This window comes from Phacochoerus africanus, chromosome 15, assembly GCF_016906955.1.
Source record: "Phacochoerus africanus isolate WHEZ1 chromosome 15, ROS_Pafr_v1, whole genome shotgun sequence".
In the NCBI taxonomy this organism is placed as follows: domain Eukaryota; kingdom Metazoa; phylum Chordata; class Mammalia; order Artiodactyla; family Suidae; genus Phacochoerus; species Phacochoerus africanus.
In genome coordinates, this window is record NC_062558.1 from 72,637,235 (window position 1) to 72,655,031 (window position 17,797).

Here is a 17,797-nt window from a genome sequence, read left to right on the forward strand (position 1 = left end):
CTCCATATGCTGCAGGGCAATGAAAAAAGAAAAAAAGAACCTTGATAACAAAGTGAAGAATTCTGTGTATCTACGAAAAAAGTTCTCATAAAATGATTATGAATGTTAGAAATAACAAAACGTTAATCACTTAGTTTTTTGCAAACTTTCCAAATTATGATATCTAAAACACTCATTGTTTTTTGTTTGCGCCTTGAACAATGCCCAGCACATGGTCAGTACTCATTAAATTTTTGTTGAGTGAATAAATATGGAGCTTGAATAAGAATATTATAGAATATTGAATGGTTTGAATTGCTTTTGGTATCTTGAAATAGTTGCTGTGCTAAACGATATTAGCTCTTTCCTAAGGTCTGGGACACATTAAGCATTAAAACTAAGTCTTCAAAAGTTGTCCAACTCAAACTCAAAAAGAGTTTTTGGGGTTTTTTTGTTTTTTGTTTTTTTGTCTTTTTAGAGTCACACTAGTGGCAAATGGAAGTTCCTAGGGTCAGATCTGAGCTGTAGCTGCTGACCTACGCCACAGCCACAGCCACACCAGGATCCGAGCTGTGTCTGTGACCTACACCACAGCTCACGGCAACACCGGATCCTTAAACCACTTAGCAAGGCCAGGGATCGAACCTGTGTCCTCACGGATGCTAGTCAGATTCGTTTCCGATGAGCCACGAGGGGAACTCCCAAACTGGAGTTCTTGATAGAGGTTGAATGAGAAATATGGATACTTAATGCAGGAATGAAGGGAAAGGAGGGAGCAGAAATGAAGGTCGGTGGTTTTAAACTAAGGAATCTGAGAAACCTTCAACTGGTACATTTTACGGCTCCAAATTTACTTTGCAGCTTGTATAGTTTACATTGGTCATGTATTTGATATTAAACATTAACCTAGATCAAGTATTTGTGATTTTTTTATGTACATCTTTTCATCTCGGTGTGAGGGTTATATGTGGTAATAGTAGCTGAATTTTATCCAGATTTATGCTGCACTTGCCTCCTTTTCTAGAAGGGAGGAGTTTATTGTTTCTCTTTATTGGTCCCACACAAAAAGCCTAACAACAAATACTAACTGGGTAGCAGAACTTTCTGAGCAGTCTCACACTGTTTGGCCTTTGCTCTTAACACAGTTTTATTCTTTCCTTGGAGATATTTCTTTGCCAGGTGGTCGGTCTTTAACATGCCCCTATAACTGTGGGTCTTTGGCATTTTTTATTCTTCTCTGTGTCACTTTGAATCTTTTCAGAGACTGGTTATCTTGTTTCAGTACATTTTGTCTTATTCCCTATACTACCCCACCTCTCCCCCAACCCATTCCACCCCCAGTTGAGACTTTAAGGTGCTGACAGGAGTTGGGGAAAGAATTCAAACAACAAGCTTCCCCAGATGACTCCAGTTCCTGAGCACCTCACACCAGGCCGGAGTTCATGGGTTCCCCTCTGTAGGATTGTTATGATTCAGGAGCGTAGGTGTTGTGACAATGAATATGTAGAAGTGTGAATATTGCCTACTTGGGACTGATGTTACCAGAGTTTTGGGATGAGGTGTAAACTGAGATGAAGTATCTAAAAGTGTCAATCATCTTCCCTGCATTTATATAATTTTGAAAGACTTTCTTCTTTTTTTTTTTTGTCTTTTTGCCTTTTCTAGGGCCACTCCCACGGCATGTGGAGGATCAGGCTAGGGGTCGAATTGGAGTTGTAGCCGCTGGCGTACACCACAGCTACAGCAACACGGGATCCGAGCCACATCTTCGAACTACACCACAGCTCAAGGTAACGCCCGATCCTTAACCCACTGAGCGAAGTCAGGGATCAAACCCGAAACCTCATGGTTCCTAGTTGGATTCGTTGACCACTGAGCCACGACGGGAGCTCCAACTTTCCTTTTGTTCCCAGGTTCTGGCTAATATCTGCTTTAGTTGTCTTCAAGCTGTATCACGGTGCTGCTTATTTCTGTACTCAAATCAGGTATTTCTTGTGTATGTGTGTGTGTAAATATATATGGTTTTTTTTTCCTTTTTCATTTTAGGACCACACCTGTGGCATATGGAGGTTCCCAGGCTAGGAGTAGAATCGAAGCAGTAGCCACCAGCCTACACCAGAGCCACAGCAACGCAGGATCCAAGCCGTGTCCGCGACCAACACCACAGCTCACGGCAACAACAGATCCTTAACTCACTGAACAAGGCCAGGACTCAAACCCACAAACTCATGGTTCCTAGTCAGATTCGTTTCCACTGAGCCACTATGGGAACACCTAAGGTTGTATTTTAAAGACTCTTCTATTTACTTTTTTAAAAAAGTGATATAGTTATATAATTATACAGTTACTAAATTCAGATTTTTAAAATTAAATCAGGAGTTCCCGTCGTGGCGCAGTGGTTAACGAATCCGACTAGGAACCATGAGGTTGCGGGTTCGGTCCCTGCCCTTGCTCAGTGGGTTAACGATCCGGCGTTGCCGTGAGCTGTGGTGTAGGTTGCAGACGCGGCTCGGATCCCAAGTTGCTGTGACTCTGGCGTAGGCTGGCAGCTACAGCTCCGATTGGACCCCTAGCCTGTGAATCTCCATATGCCGCGGGAGCGGCCCAAGAAATAGCAAAAATGACCAAAAAAAAAAAATTAAATCAATTGAAGTATCCATGTAGAAAATTAAAGCTCTATATTCAATTAAAATTAAATTTTAGGAGTTCCCATCATGGCTCAGTGATAACAAATGCAACTAGTATCCATGAGGACATGGGTGTGACCCCTGACCCCACTCAGTGGTTTAAGGATTTGGCATTGCCATGAGTTGTGGTATAGGTCAAAGATGCAGCTCGGATCGAGCATTGCTGTGGCTGTGGTGTAGGCTGGCAGCTGTACCTCCAATTAAATCCCAAGCCTGGAAACTCCCATATGCTGAAAAGTAAAGAAAGAAAGAAAGAATTTAAATTTTAAGGGAGTTCACTTGTGGCACAGTAGGTTAAGGATCTGGCGTTGCTACAGCTGTGGTGCAGGCTGCAACTGAGGCAAGGGGTTTGATCCCTGGCCCAGGAATTTCCACATGCTATGTGCAGCCAAAAAAAAAAAAACAACAAACCATCTTAGTTTTATCCTCTGAGTATAATGATACTAGCAATTTTGGGTAAACTCAAACTAAGAGTTAGGATGTTAGAAATTGCAACTAAAAATCATGGGCAACTATGTCTTCCAATCATTATACTATTCCTTTCTTTGTTTTTGTCTTTTTTAAGGCTGCACCCGTGGAGTGTGGAAGTTCCCATGCTAAGGGTCGAATTGAAGTTGTAGCTGCTGGTGTCCGCCCTATTCTACTGCAATGCAGGATCCAAGCCACGTCTTCAACCTACACCACAGCTCTTGGCAGCACTGGATCCTTAACCCACTGAGTGAGGTCAGGGATTGAACCTGCAACCTCATGCATACTAGTTCGGTTTTTTGCCACTGAGCCACAACTGGAACTCTACTACTTATTTCTTTTAATTTTTTACCACATTGTTTACTTGATCTAAATTATCACCTTTAATCATAGTATTTAGAAGTTATAGTATGAGCGGTTCCCATAGTGGCTCAGCGGGTTAAGAATCCAACTAGTATCCATGAGGTTGTGGGATTCATCCCTGGCTTCGCTCAGTGGATTAAGGATCCGATGTTACTAAGAGCTGTGTCATAGGTCACAGATGCCATTTGTATCCTGGTTGTGGTGTAGGCCAGCAGCTGCAGTTCCAATTCAACCCCTAGCCCAGGAACTTCTATATGCCACAGGTGCAGCCCTAAAAAGAAAAAAAGTAGTTTAATTAGCCTTTGTATGTTCAAATATCTGCAGGTACCAGCAGATGTTGTAGTAGTAATTCTGATGCAAAAAACGATGTATTTCCAAAAGAATAATTACAAAGTCTGTATACCGCCAAGAACAATTCGTGATTACGGTGGAAGATAATTAAATGCCAGCATACCATTCATCCAGTGTTGTCCCCACTCCCATTTTTGTATCCTTTGTAAAGTATGGCCCTAAACCCACTAGACCACCAAAAGTTATTTCGAATATCCCAGATTATCACTCTTGATTTTGCCTTAAAAGCTTCCTCTGGGGAATTTAGGAGTTCCCGTCGTGGCGCAGTGGTTAACGAATTCCACTAGGAACCATGAAGTTGCGGGTTTGATCCCTGCCCTCGCTCAGTGGGTTAAGCGTCTGGCATTGCCATGAGCTGTGGTGTAGGTCGCAGACTTGGCTCGGATCCCGCGTTGCTGTGGCTCTGGCGTAGGCCAGTGGCTGCAGCTCCGATTCAACCCCTAGCCTAGGAACCTCCATATGCTGCGGGAGCGGCCCAAGAAATAGCAAAAAAAAAAAAAAAAAAAAAAAAGAAAAGATGCAGCGTTGCCGTGAGCTGTGGTGTAGGTTGCAGACACGGCTTGAATCCCCGCGTTGCTGTGGCTCTGGCCTAGGCCAGCGGCTACAGCTCTGATTGGACCCCTAGCCTGGGAACCTCCATATGCCGCAGGAGTGGCTCAAGAAAAGGCAAAAAGCCCCAAAAAAAAAAAAATCTTCCTCTGGGGAATTTAAATAGATTGTCCCATCCAGATCAAGTTAACAGAAATAGTTTAGAATGTATTTTTCACAGCTATTCATAAATAATTTATAACCCAGGATAAGTGAACTCTATTCTGGAAATACTAGGAAATCTTTTTCCAAATGGTCATCAGGCTGATCTTTTGTCTCCACTTTTCTGAAAAAAAGAAAGCTATCCTAGTGATCCTGAATACTTATCTGTCGAAGAAAGTACACGTCCTCATGAACTTTCTTCAGCAGTTCAGGGTATTGGTCACACTCCCTTTTCTGAGAAGGTCTTTCTTCGCTTGGCTTCTGTCACACAGCTTTCCCTCATCACTCTTCAGCAACTCGAGGAAGCCAGTCTATGATAGGCCTTCCTAGGTGATCTTAGTCCTGGGTGCAGCTTAGGCTGTCAGTGTGCTAGTCACTACTCCCTATCACCTGCCTGCTTGAGAAAAGCATGGAGAGGGAGCAGAGAGGAAACCAATTGTAACTTTCGTTGGTGAGGGTCCAAGAAGGACTTTGGGGGAAATGTTGACCCTAGAGCTACATCTTAAACAGAATAAGCATTATCTTTATGTCAGAGATCTCAGAACTAGAACCAACTAAATATAACAATTTAGTAAAGGCAGGTTTTTTCTTTTTCTTTCTTTTTTTCTTTTCTTTTTTTTGTCTTTTTTTTTGTCTTTTTGCCATTTTTTGGGTCACTCCCATGGCATATGGAGGTTCCTAGGCTAGGGGTTGAATCAGACCTGTAGCTGCCGGCCTACACCACAGCCACAGCAACGTGGGATCCAAGCTGAGTCTGTAACCTACACCACAGCTCATGGCAATGCCAGACGCTTAACCCACTGAGCGAGGCCAAGAATCCAACCCACAACCTCATGGTTCCTAGTGGGATTCGTTAACCACTGTGCCATGACGGGAACTCCTCTTTTTTTTTCTTGTAAGGGCCACACCTGAGTCATATGGAAGTTCCTAGGCAAGGGGTTGAATTGGGGCTGCAGCTACCGGCCTACGCCACAGCCACAGCAACTCAGGATCTGAGCTGCATCTTCGACCTATACCACAGCTCACGGCAACACCGGCTCCTTAACCCACTGAGTGAGGCCAGGGATCAAACCTGTGTCCTCATGGATACTAGATGTATTTGTTATCGCTGAGCCATGATGGGAACTCCTAATAAAGGCAGTTTTATAATCACAGAAGCCATCTGGGGTGGATACTTGGCAGAGTTCTTCCTTTAATGTCACCCTTGCTTTGTGGGTTCATTTTTCAAAAAAATCTTAGAATTGCCTTTGTATTATCATTTTTTCTGGTGGCAGACTTTCAGTTCTTTAAGAAGCATCGCCATGAAGCCTTCCTACTGTCTCCAAACAAAAAGTGTCACCCTCTTTTGCGCCCTTATTCCTACAAACCTCTCAGAAAAAATCTTACATTTTCCCCTAGCAATACAATAGAAAAATGCATTGCTAATATTTTCCCCTTTAGTGGAAATTACACTTTACTTCCAATCTTTGATTTGTACCTGGAGTTTCCGTTTGGCTCAGCAGAAACGAACCAGACTAGTAACCATGAGGAGGCAGGTTCTATCCCTGGCCTTCCTTAGTGGGTTAAGGATACAGAGTTGCCATGAGCTGTGGGTGTAGGTCCCAGATGTGACTTGGATCCAGTGTTGCTGTGGCTGTGCTGTAAGCTGGCAGCTGCAGCTGCACCTCTGATTATACCCCTAACTTTGGAACTTAGGCTATGGATGCGACCCTAAAAATAAATAAATAAATAAATAAAACATCTTGAGTTTGGAGTTCCCGTCGTGGTGCAGTGGTTAACGAATCCGACTAGGAACCATGAGGTTGCGGGTTCGATCCCTGGCCTTGCTCAGTGGGTTAAGGAGCCGGCGTTGCCATGAGCTGTGGTGTAGGTCGCAGACGAGGCTCGGATCCCATGTTGCTGTGGCTCTGGCGTAGGCCGGGGGCTACAGCTCCAATTGGACCCCTAGCCTGGGAACCTCCATATGCCGCGGGAGCGGCCCAAAGAAATAGCAAAAAGACAAAAAAAATAAAAATAAAATAATAAAACAATACACATTGGATATTCATATTCCCATAGATTAAGTTTAACTGCAAAGTTTTTTTTTTCCTTTACAACAAATTCTCTCCACCTGATAAAGTTCTGAGAGAAAAAAAAATTCTCCCATTGTCCATTCCTCAGGTTATGCAAGGATTTACTTTTTGCTCTTCTTATATTGATTCTCACAATGGCCTGTTTTTTAAATCACTAGAGTTGTCGAGATTGCCGGAGAGCTTGTCTTCCACTGCTAAAGGCCTTAAGTGCTTACGTTCGGAGTACAGTACACAATGTTTCCCAAAATGTTGGCCAGCACCACAGAAGTACTTCTTAACTTACCGTTTTGTTACTCATAAGTTGCAAGAAGAGAAGAGAAAATTCCTATTTATGCTACACTTGACATTTCCAAAATTTAACTTTTTACCGCCTATGATTTTCATTATCTATTTGTTCTCTCTCCTTTGCCCCTCACCTTCTCTATTTTTTCTGAGCTCTTGTTCAGGGCCTCGCCCGTGGCATATAGAGGTTCCCAACTGGAGCTGTAGTCACCGGCCTACACCACAACGCACGGCAACACGAGGTTCTTAACCCCCTGAGTGAGGCCAGGGATCGAACCTGCCACTTCATGGTTCCTAGTCGGATTCATTTCCACTGTGCCAAGAAGGGAACTCTCTGAGCTCTTTAATAGTAATTTGTAAACATGATGCCCTTTTCCCCTAGATGCATTTTGTGTGTTTAATATCCATAATATCATTGATTTTTTTGATCTTCTGTAAACTGATTTATAAATCATTTTTCTATTGAAAATTTTTAAATGGCATCCATCACACAGCCAACTATTTAAAATGTGGATAAATTTATGTTGTATTTCCTTGCTTTTGCACCTTTAAAATGATAAGGTGCTTTCATTTTGCATTCTAACTTAAGAATTGTTTATTACTTTGGTAATACCCAATTACAATTTGAAAAATAAAAAATGTATATCCATAATATCCTTTATGGAAGAAGAAAACAAATTTTTGTCCTAATTCAGAATCCAATCAGGATCACTAGGTTGCACTTAGCTGTCCTTTACCACATTTTAAAAGTTCAGACTGGAGTTCCTCTCCTGGCTCAGTGGTAACGAACCTGACTAATATCCATGAGGATGTAGGTTCTGTCCCTGTCCTTGCTTGGTGGGTTAAGGATCCTACATTGCCATGATCTGTGGTGTAGGTCGAAGACGCGGTTCAGATCCTGCTTTGCTGTCATCCAGCAAATATTTGAGAGCCTTCTATGAGCCGAGTTCTGTGCTCAGGGGCCAATTATGCAGTATTAAAGCAAAGTGACATAAAATAGTGTCTAATATTTATTAGATCCTAGATCTGTGCTACAGTAAAGGGTAAGAGACTTGCTAAAATGTCCTGAGTCAGGAAATAACTAAGCAGTTTCTGCTTTTTGTTTTAAATTTAGGTTAAAGAACACTTTTATTTTACAATGACATATGTGAAGAAGACTTCAGAAATCCTAAGGTCACAGAATTTTTTTAAGGCCATCACACTCAATATCACTCCTTTTGCCCCTTCCCAGTCAGTCACTAGCTACTCCCTGACTTCTAACAGTATTGATTAATCTTGCCTGATTTGAACTTTTCCAGTGCACTCTTGTAATATGTATTCTTTGGCTTACATCTTCTGTCTTCCTTCTCACAGCAGTTTTTTTGGGGTTTTTTTGTTTTGTTTTTTGTTTTGCTTTTAGGGCCACACCCGCAGCATATGGAGGTTCCCAGGCTAGGGGTTGAAATGGAGCTGTTGCTGCCGACCTACACCACAGCCACAGCAACTTGGGATCCAGGCCCACTGAGTGAGGGCAGGGATGGAACCCACATCCTCAGGGATACTAGTTGGACTTGTTCCCCTTGAACCACAATAGGAACTCCTCTCACAGCATTTTAATTGTAAGATTAATCCATGTTGTTTGTAACTGTAGATCATTCTTGTTCTCTTTGCTCATTAGGGTTCATTTATGAATTGTTAAAATTTTTTGAGCCATTCTTCTGTTGATTAACATTTGGGTTGTTACTAGTTTGGGGTAATTTTGAATAGCGGTGTTACCTTCATTTTATACACTGTCCTGAGTGTGTAGTGCTTTTTTATGTCATCGGGTTTTTTTTTTTTTTCTTTTTAGGGCTGCACTCGTGGCATATGGAGGTTCCCAGGCTAGGGGGTTGAGTCGGAGCTACAGCTGCCGGCTTATGCCAGAGCCATAGAAATGCCAGATCCGGGAGTTCCCGTCGTGGCGCAGTAGTTAACGAATCCGACTAGGAAACATGAGGTTGCGGGTTCGGTCCCTGCCCTTGCTCGGTGGGTTAACGATCCGGCGTTGCCGTTAGCTGTGGTGCAGGTTGCAGACGCGGCTCGGATCCCGCGTTGCTGTGGCTCTGGTGTAGGCTAGTGGCTACAGCTTCAATTCGACCCCTAGCCTGGGAACCTCCATATGCCGCAGGAGCGGCCCAAGAAATAGCAAAAAGACAAAAATAAATAAATAAAAATACAAAAACAAACAAAAAAAAAGAAATGCCAGATCCGGGAGTTCCCGTCGTGGCGCAGTGGTTAACGAATCCGACTAGGAACCATGAGGTTGCGGGTTTGGTCCCTGCCCTTGCTCAGTGGGTTAACGATTTGGCGTTGCCGTGAGCTGTGGTGTAGGTTGCAGACTCGGCTTGGATCCCGAGTTGCTGTGGCTCTGGCGTAGGCCAGTGGCTACAGCTCCGATTCGACCCCTAGCCTGGGAACCTCCATATGCCGTGGGAGCGACCCAAAGAAATAGCAAAAAGACAAAAAAGAAAAAGAAAAGAAATGTCAGATCCAAGCCAAGTGCAGCCTACCGCACAGCTCACAGCAATGCCAGATCCTTAACTCACTGAGTGAGGCCAGGGATTGCACCTGCAACCTCATGGTTCTTAGTCGGATTCCTTTCCACTGGGCCACAACAGGAACTTCTGTAATGCTGTTTTTTTGTTTTTTTTTTTTAAATATTTATTTCCTCTTTTTTTAGCTTTGTGGCAAAATAACATAAATTTTTTTTAAGAGTATGGTTCAGGAGTTCCCATCAAGGCTCAGTGAAAATGAATCTCATTAGTATCCATGAGGACACTGGTTTGATCCTGACCTCGGTGGGTTAAGGATCTGGTGTTGCTGTAAGCTGTAGTATAGGTCACAGACATGGCTTGGATCTGGCATTATCGTGGCTATGGAGTAGGCCAATGCCTACAGTTCCGATTCAGCCCTTAGCCTGAGAACTTCCACATGCCATGGGTGTGGCCCTAAAAAGACAAAAAAGAAAAAGAAAAAAAAGTACAGTTCAGTAGTATTACGTGTATTCATTGTTGTGGATCAGAAATCCAGAATACTTCCATCTTGCAAATCTGAAACTTTATACCCATTAAACAGCTCCCTATTGGCCTATCACCCTAATCCATAACACCATTTTACTTTTATATTTTTATGAATTTGACTACTTTATATATGCCAATGTAAATGAAATCATTAAGTGTTTTTGTCTTTTCATGACTGGCTTTTTTTCACATAGCATTATGTCCTCAAGGTTCATGGCTTGTTGTGGCAAATGACAGGACTTCCTTTTTTAAGTCTGAATAATATTCTCGTCTGTGTATATATAACAATTTGTTTATCCATTCATCTGTCAACGGGCATTTGGGTTGCTTTCACTTGATGGCTATGATAAATAGTAACGCAGTGAACATGGGTATGCAAATACCTGTTTTGGACCCTACTTTCAATTCTTGTGGATCTGTAACCAGAAGTGGAATTGCTTGAACATATGGTGGTTCTATTTTTTATTTTTTGAGGACCTTCTTAGTGTTTTCCAGGGCAGTTACATCATTTTGTACCCCACAAATATATGTAGTGCTTTTAAATATTTTTTAGTTTGCTAGATGATTAATAATGTTGAGTTTATTTTCATATGCTCATCATCTGTTTGGATGGTCTCTTGTGTTGAGCTTGTTGAATTTTGGGTGCCAATTTTTTATTGTGTTTTTATTACTCATTGGCAGTAGTTTTTAATACATTTTTGGTAAGAATATTTTGTCAGTTCTATATGTCTCCCACTGTACTGCTTACCTTTCTACTTTCTTAATCTTTGGTTACTGTTTTTGATAAAAAAATAATCTTAATTTATTTTATTTTAAATTATGGCTGTGCCCACAGCATGTGGAAGTCCTAGACCTGGGATTGAACCCATACCACAGCAGCCTCTTGGGCCACTGCAATGACAGTGCCGGATCCTTAATCCTCTGCGGCACAAGAGTACTCCCTATTTAGATCTACAATTTGAGTTCCCTTCGTGGTGCAGCAAAAACGAATCTGCCTAGAATCCGTGAGAATGTGGGTTCGATCTCTGGGTTTGCTCAATGGGTCGGGGATCCGGCTTTCCACATAGGTTGCAGATGTGGCTCAGATTCTGCTGTTGCTGTGGCATAGGTCGGCAGTTGCAGCTCCAATTTGATCCCTAGCCTGGAAACTTCTATATGCCATGGGTATGGCCCTAAAAAGCAAAAAAAAAAAAAAAAAAAGATCTACAATATAATAGTTGTGTAAAGTAGGCATCCATATGATACCTATGAGTACCATTTATTGGAAAAAAAATGCTTTTTGCATTGCATTACAGTGTCAACTTTGTCATAAGTCAGGTGACCATATTTGTATGGATCTCCTATACTGTTTTATTCCATTGATCTCTTTATTTGTCATTTTACCAATACTAGACTATCTTTTTTTTTTTTTTTTGTCTTTTTAGGGCCATACTCATGGCATATGGAGGTTCCCAGGCTAGGGGTCAAATGGGAGCTGCAGCTGCAGGCCTGTGCCACAGCCAGCAACACCAGATCCAAGCTGTGTCTGCAACATATATACTGCAGCTCATGGCACTACGGATCCTTAACCCACTGAGCAGAGCCAGGGATCAAACTTTCCTCCCCAGTACTAACTAGTCAGTTTCCTTACCTACTGGGTCCTCCTTGATACTAACTAGTCAGTTTCCTTACCTCTCAGCCACAAGGAAGGAACTCCTCCATATAAACTTTGCTACAAGTCAATTTGCAACTTTGTCAATTTCCACGTAAAACATAACTACCTTTGATAAGATTTTTTGTTTGTTTTTTGTTTTGGTCTTTTTAGGGCTGCACCCTTGGCATATGGAGGTTTCCAGGCTAGGGGTCTAAGTCTAATCTGGGCTGCCGGCCCAGCTGCCGGCCTACCCCACAGCCACAGCAACAGCCACCCGAGATCTAATCCGAATCTGTGATCTGTACCACAGCTCACGGCAGTGCCAGAACTCCAACACACTGATCGAGCCAGGGATAGAACCACCCTCCTCATGGATGCTAGTCGGGTTTGTTAACCACTCAGCTACAGTGGGAACTCCTGGTATCTCTCTTTCATTTAGGTCTTCTTTAATTTCTTTCAATAATACTTAATATATTTTTCAGAGGTCCTATACAGGTTTAATATTTCTATTCCATTTAGACTGCTATGAGAAGACATTTGACTGGGTGGCTAAGAAACACCATAAATTTATTTCTCACAGTTCTGAGGTTTAGAAGTTGGAGATCAGGATGCCATTGTGGCTGGAGGGTCCTTCTCTCTTTGTGTCTTCACATGGTTGAAAGGACTAGGTACTTCTGTGGGTCCTCTTATAAGAATACTAATCGCAATAGAGAGGGCTTCCCCCTTGTGACTGGCTTAACACCTAAAGGACCCTACATATTCGTACCATTATTGGGATTTAGGATTTATTACATGAATTTTGGGTAGACCCTAAAATTCATACCCTAGCAATACTTCAGCAGCTAATTGAAGCTAGATCAGAATTTAGAGACTCATCTATGCTTAATTATCTATTACTCACTGAAGGAAATTTGGAATATCTGGAAAAAGCTCAGCTATAATGAATTAATAGCATTTTAGCATTTTCCCGTATAAGGACTGGATCACTGTTAATTACTGTGTTGTTGGCCTGACAACATGAAGATTGCCTGGTGTAATTCTGTTTGATACAGTATATCATTTTGCATTTAAGCATATTTGAAAGCAAATGTATTCTTATTTGGCTGTAAGAGAACATATAAATATAGAAAAAAATTTTAATATAAATAATTGTGTTTAGGGGGAAGGTCCTAAAGTCAACTCTACTCAAGGGATGCCTTGGTAGCAATGATTGTTAACCATCTGGAGAGCCAGAAGAAAGTGATATTGGGTAACTAACACCTTAAGAAGTTTCATCTCAAGTTTTTGTAATAATATAGCAACAAAAATGGAATATTAATTATGCTATGGGGTGCTTCATTCTGGTCTCAAGGGCGGGCATTTTATCATTTACTAATTATGTGCTGATTAATGGGATCAGCCTCTAAATCTGGTATATGGAGGAAGTCTTAAACATAGTTGTATGGTTTTACATGGTGTCAACATTTTCATGCAATTTTTAAAAATAAAACACTACGTCCCCCTGAATAGTGTTTTAAATACTTTGGAAGCCCTTTTTAGCAACCCATGAGTATGATGTGGTATAAGATAAATAGATGAAGATTGGAAATTAATTGTTATAATTTGCTTTCACCCTGTCAGCTGGACCACAGTTCCCTAGTGGCTTAGCAGGTTAGCTAAGGATCCGGCATTGTCACTGCTGTGGCGTTAGTTCGATCCCTGGCCTGGGAACTTCCACGTGCCTCAAGCACAGCCAAAAAAAAAAAAAAAAGGGTATCATCAGTCCTTGTGTTAGCATGGGAAAATCACAGGAAATACTGGAATCTATAGCTTTTCTCAGATGCTAAATTTTACTGCTCCAAATAGTTTATTTCCAATGTTGGGAGTCCTAGGTTATTTCCATTTAGCTAGATTTCTCTAGTTACCACAGTTATGAAAGAGTAGAGTAGTTAAGTGGTTTCTTTTCCTTTGGATCCTCTGCTGTTTGTTTTGCAATACTGTATCAATAGTGAAATGAAACACAGACTGTGTCCACAGATTTCCCTCTGCCTGTTGTTAGTCAAGTAACCTGAGATACCCTGTGATGACTTGTGTGGAGGCAGCTAGTCTTAACAACCAAAGATCCTATAGGCTTCAACCCTTTGAGAAATAGTAATTAAAAACAAAAACTCAAATGCAATGATACAGAGCTTTAAAAGCAGTATCCACTGCATTCGAATTTAGGTTTTCTGTTTTCTGTAAATGAATGCATTCTGCTTTTGCAGGTTTTGGTGGGTTTGGTTTAGTTGAGTTTTTTTAATTTTTCAAATTTTATTTTATTGACATATAGTTGATTTACAATGTTGTGTTCATTTCTGCTGTGCAACAAACCGGTTCAATTATATGTATATAATAACATAATTACATGTTCTTCTTCATATTCTTGTCCATTATGGTCCATCACAGGATATTGAATATAGTTCCATGTGTTATACAATAGGGCCTTATTGTTGATTCACCCTATATATAATAGCTTTCATCTGCTTTTGCAGGTTTTAAGAAGAAGCAGCGATGAAGAGAAAGTTCTTTGTCTTGTTCGACAGCGTGCAGGCCACCACTGCCCCACAGCTGTGATGGTGGTGCTCATCATGGTATGGGATGGCATCCCTCTCCCACTGGCTGACAGACTGTACTCTGAGCTTACGGAAAGTCTAAAGTCCTACAATGGTCATCCCACAGATCGAAGATGCACTCTCAATGAAAAGTAATCAAATCTGTTTCATACTGCTTTGCCATTCCGACGTCTATCTGTAGTGTTAAATTAACTACCAACTACACATATTATACAGGAGACTAAAATTTTAGGTATTGTGCAACCACAACAACAGCAAAAGAATGATCATTTCTTTAAAGAGATACTTGGGTTTCCTCGTGAGATAAGACCATTTAGGATATTCTCCTATTCTTGCTTCCCTCTTTGGTACCTGATCCCTTTCACCCCTAGAGACTGGAGGAGAAAGATTTTTCTATAAAGTAACAGCTCCTCCATAAGAAATTGTACCATTTTCCATTTCCTCTCTTTGCAATGTAAGAAAATATCTGTTTTCCTACAGTTTTCTAGTGAATATGTTGTTAAAGGTGAGTTTTTTCCCATTTAATAAATGGAATTGTTTTACTTTGAGTCACATTTTTAAATATTATGAATAAGAGTTTCTTCATATGGTTAAGAGCATTTGCCCTTTTCTTTTTTAAGGGCCACACCTGCCGCATATGGAGTTTCCCAGGCCAGGGGTCAAATTGGAGCTGTAGCCACTGGCCACAGCCACAGCAACAATGCCAGATCCGAGCCACATCTATGACTTATGTATGCTACAGCTCACGGCAACATCAGATCCTTAACCCACTGAGCGAAGCCAGGGATCAAACCTGCGTCTTCATGAATGCTAGTCAAATTTGTTTGCTCTGAGCCACGACAGGAACTCTGAATTTGGCCTTGTTTAAAATTTGTTTTTTTGGTCAGAATCTGTTAATTATTCTGGCCCACATTTCTAAAGATTTGTTCATTTTTTCCATTTTATATATTGGAGCTGTTTATCCTTAGCAATGTAATTTCTAAATGCTTTTGCATTTTCTACATTTAGTTGTTTTGGCTCTGCCCTTGGTATGTGGAAGTTCCCCAGGCCAGCTTGCCAAGCCGCTTCAGTGACAGCACCAGATCCTTAACTCCCCCTGCATTTAGATTTTTCGATTGGTATTTGCCTTTTTATTTTTACTATGTCGCCTTTTGCAAAAGTTTACTTTTAAAAGTAAGTTATTGTATCTATCTTTTCCTTTATTTGTGTCTGAATTTTGAGCTGTATTTAAGGACATTTTTCCTCTCACACAAGTTATAGAATAATTCGCCCATGTTTTCTTTTATTACTTGTTGAAATCTTAAATTTTTGAAACATAAGCCTCATGCATTTAAATTTCATGCTTGGGAGTTCCCATTGTGGCGAAGTGGAAACAAATCTGACTAGGAACCATGAGGTTGCGGGTTCAATCCCTGGCCTCGATCAGGGGTTAAGGATCTGGTGTTGCCGTGAGCTATGGTATAGGTCGCAGACATGGCTCAGATCCGGTGTTGCTGTGGCTCTGGCATAGGCTGGCAGCAACAGCTCTGATTAGACCTCTAGTTTGGGAACCTCCATATGCCTCAGGTGTGGCCCTAAAAAAAAAAAAGAAAAAAATAATAATAAAATAAATTTTATGCTTGGAAGAAGTGGGAAGAAGAGATCTATTCCTATGCTTCTTCCTCCTTTTTTCCCCAGTACTACTTACTGAAGAGTAGTTCTTTTCCACTTGATTTGAAATATTACTTTATACAAAAATTATATATGCAATAGTTCTTTTGTATAGGAATTCCATATCACCGTCTGGCCTTTTCAGGTACTGGTACCACATTTTTCAAGTTATAGTGGCATTATAGTTTAATGTTTGGTAATGCTAGCTTACCATTCTTGCTCTTTTTCAAGGCTTTCTATGTTATTATTTTACTTTTGTGCTTTCAAATGAACTTTATGATCAATTTGCATCATCCTCTCTCTAACATCCACATGACAGTATTTTTTACCTTCCAGAACATATCTTTATGCTTAAAATTATCATTTCATCATATATTTTTATTGTCTTTCTAATGTCAGCAAGTATGCATACATCATTTTTTTATATTTTGGCTGTGGCCATAGCATTCAGATCTTTCCTGGCTAGAGATCAAATCTGCCTCACAGCCGTGTCCCAAACCACAGCAATGACAACCCTGGATCTTTAACCTGAAGAGCCACCAGACATTTTTATTTTGTTATGTGGACACACACTAATAATAACACCTCTTCTATAAAGAAACTGCGCTAAAGGATATACATATATTATTTACTTCTCACCAGGATCTATAATGTATGTTTTAGTGTGTTATGCCCAATATAGACCCAGCATATCACTTCTTTAAAAATTGATATTTACAGAAATGATGCCAGAATATTTTAGCGAGGGTTTCTTGGTGGCTCAGAGGGTTAAGGATCTGGCGTTTTCACTGCTGTAGTGGGATTTGATCCCTGGCCCTAGGACTTCCACATGCCTTGGGTGCAGCCAAAGAAAACTCCCCAGAAAACCAAAAACTTAGTGAACTCTTATACTCCTAACCTAGATTCCACAATTTTTTTGTTATATTTACATTTATACTCATAGTCACACCTACACATGAATTTACCTGTTGCCATTATTGATATTCTATATTTTCTTTCTGGATTTGTGAGCTAATTACAAACTTTATGCCTTTTTCCCCTAAAAAATACTTTAGTGGTGTTTTCTAAGAATGAGCACATTTATGTACATAACACCAGTACAATTATCAAAACCAGGAAATTTAACTATGATAAAATGCTATTCTCTAACCCACTGTTCATATGCAAAAGTCATCTATTTCCCAATAGTATATTTTTTTAGTAATTCCTCCCTACCCAGAATTTGATGGATTGAGTTTTTTTCTCTTTTTGATTCTTAAACCTTTTATCTCAGTTTTTATTTTGGCTTTATTGACCTTTTTGAAAGAGACAGGCTAATTTTGTAGACTGTTGCTCAATTTTGTTTTTTCTGGTTGTTTCTTCCTGATTCAGTTCAATTCAGGAATTATTAGCAAGAATACTACACTTGAGTCTTAATATTAGGAAGTGTTTTAGGTCAATTTGTCCCATTATTCATGACATTAACAGTTTAAAATATTCTGTAGAAACTGTTTTCTTTCTTTCTTTTTTTTTTTTTTTTTGCTTTTTAGGTCTGCACCCGCAGCATATGGAGGTTCCCAGGCCAGGGGTCTAATCGGAGCTTCAGCTGCTGGCTACAGCCACAGCCATGCAGGATCTAAACAGTGTCTGCAATCTACACCACAGCTCACAGCAATGCTGGATCCTTAACCCACTGGTGGAGGCCAGGGATGGAACCCACAACCTCATGGTTCCTAGTTGGATTCATTTCTACTGCGCCACAATGGCAGCTCCCAGAAACTGTTTTCGTTTGGTCTCATGGTCAGTAATGAACCTACAATTTTCTATTTGTTTGACAACTTGAATTTCCATCTGCAATTTCAACTTTACCTCCTTAGTTCTCATTTGCATTCCATTTTTTCTTCCCTTTCAAGTTAATTATGATCTTTTCCCCCTTTAAAACATGTTTTTCATC

General features: G+C 40.7%; 1 protein-coding gene across 2 annotated transcripts in view; it reads left to right on the forward strand.

The window, feature by feature from the left end:
- The window catches only part of TET1 (tet methylcytosine dioxygenase 1), a 151,535-nt gene that overhangs the window by 116,405 nt on the left and 17,333 nt on the right, over positions 1 to 17,797 (forward strand). For both annotated transcript variants that reach the window (XM_047761512.1, XM_047761513.1), the window contains exon 7: positions 14,134 to 14,345. In XM_047761512.1, the coding sequence (XP_047617468.1) occupies positions 14,134 to 14,345 (212 nt within the window). The remainder of the gene's footprint in view (positions 1 to 14,133; positions 14,346 to 17,797) is intronic.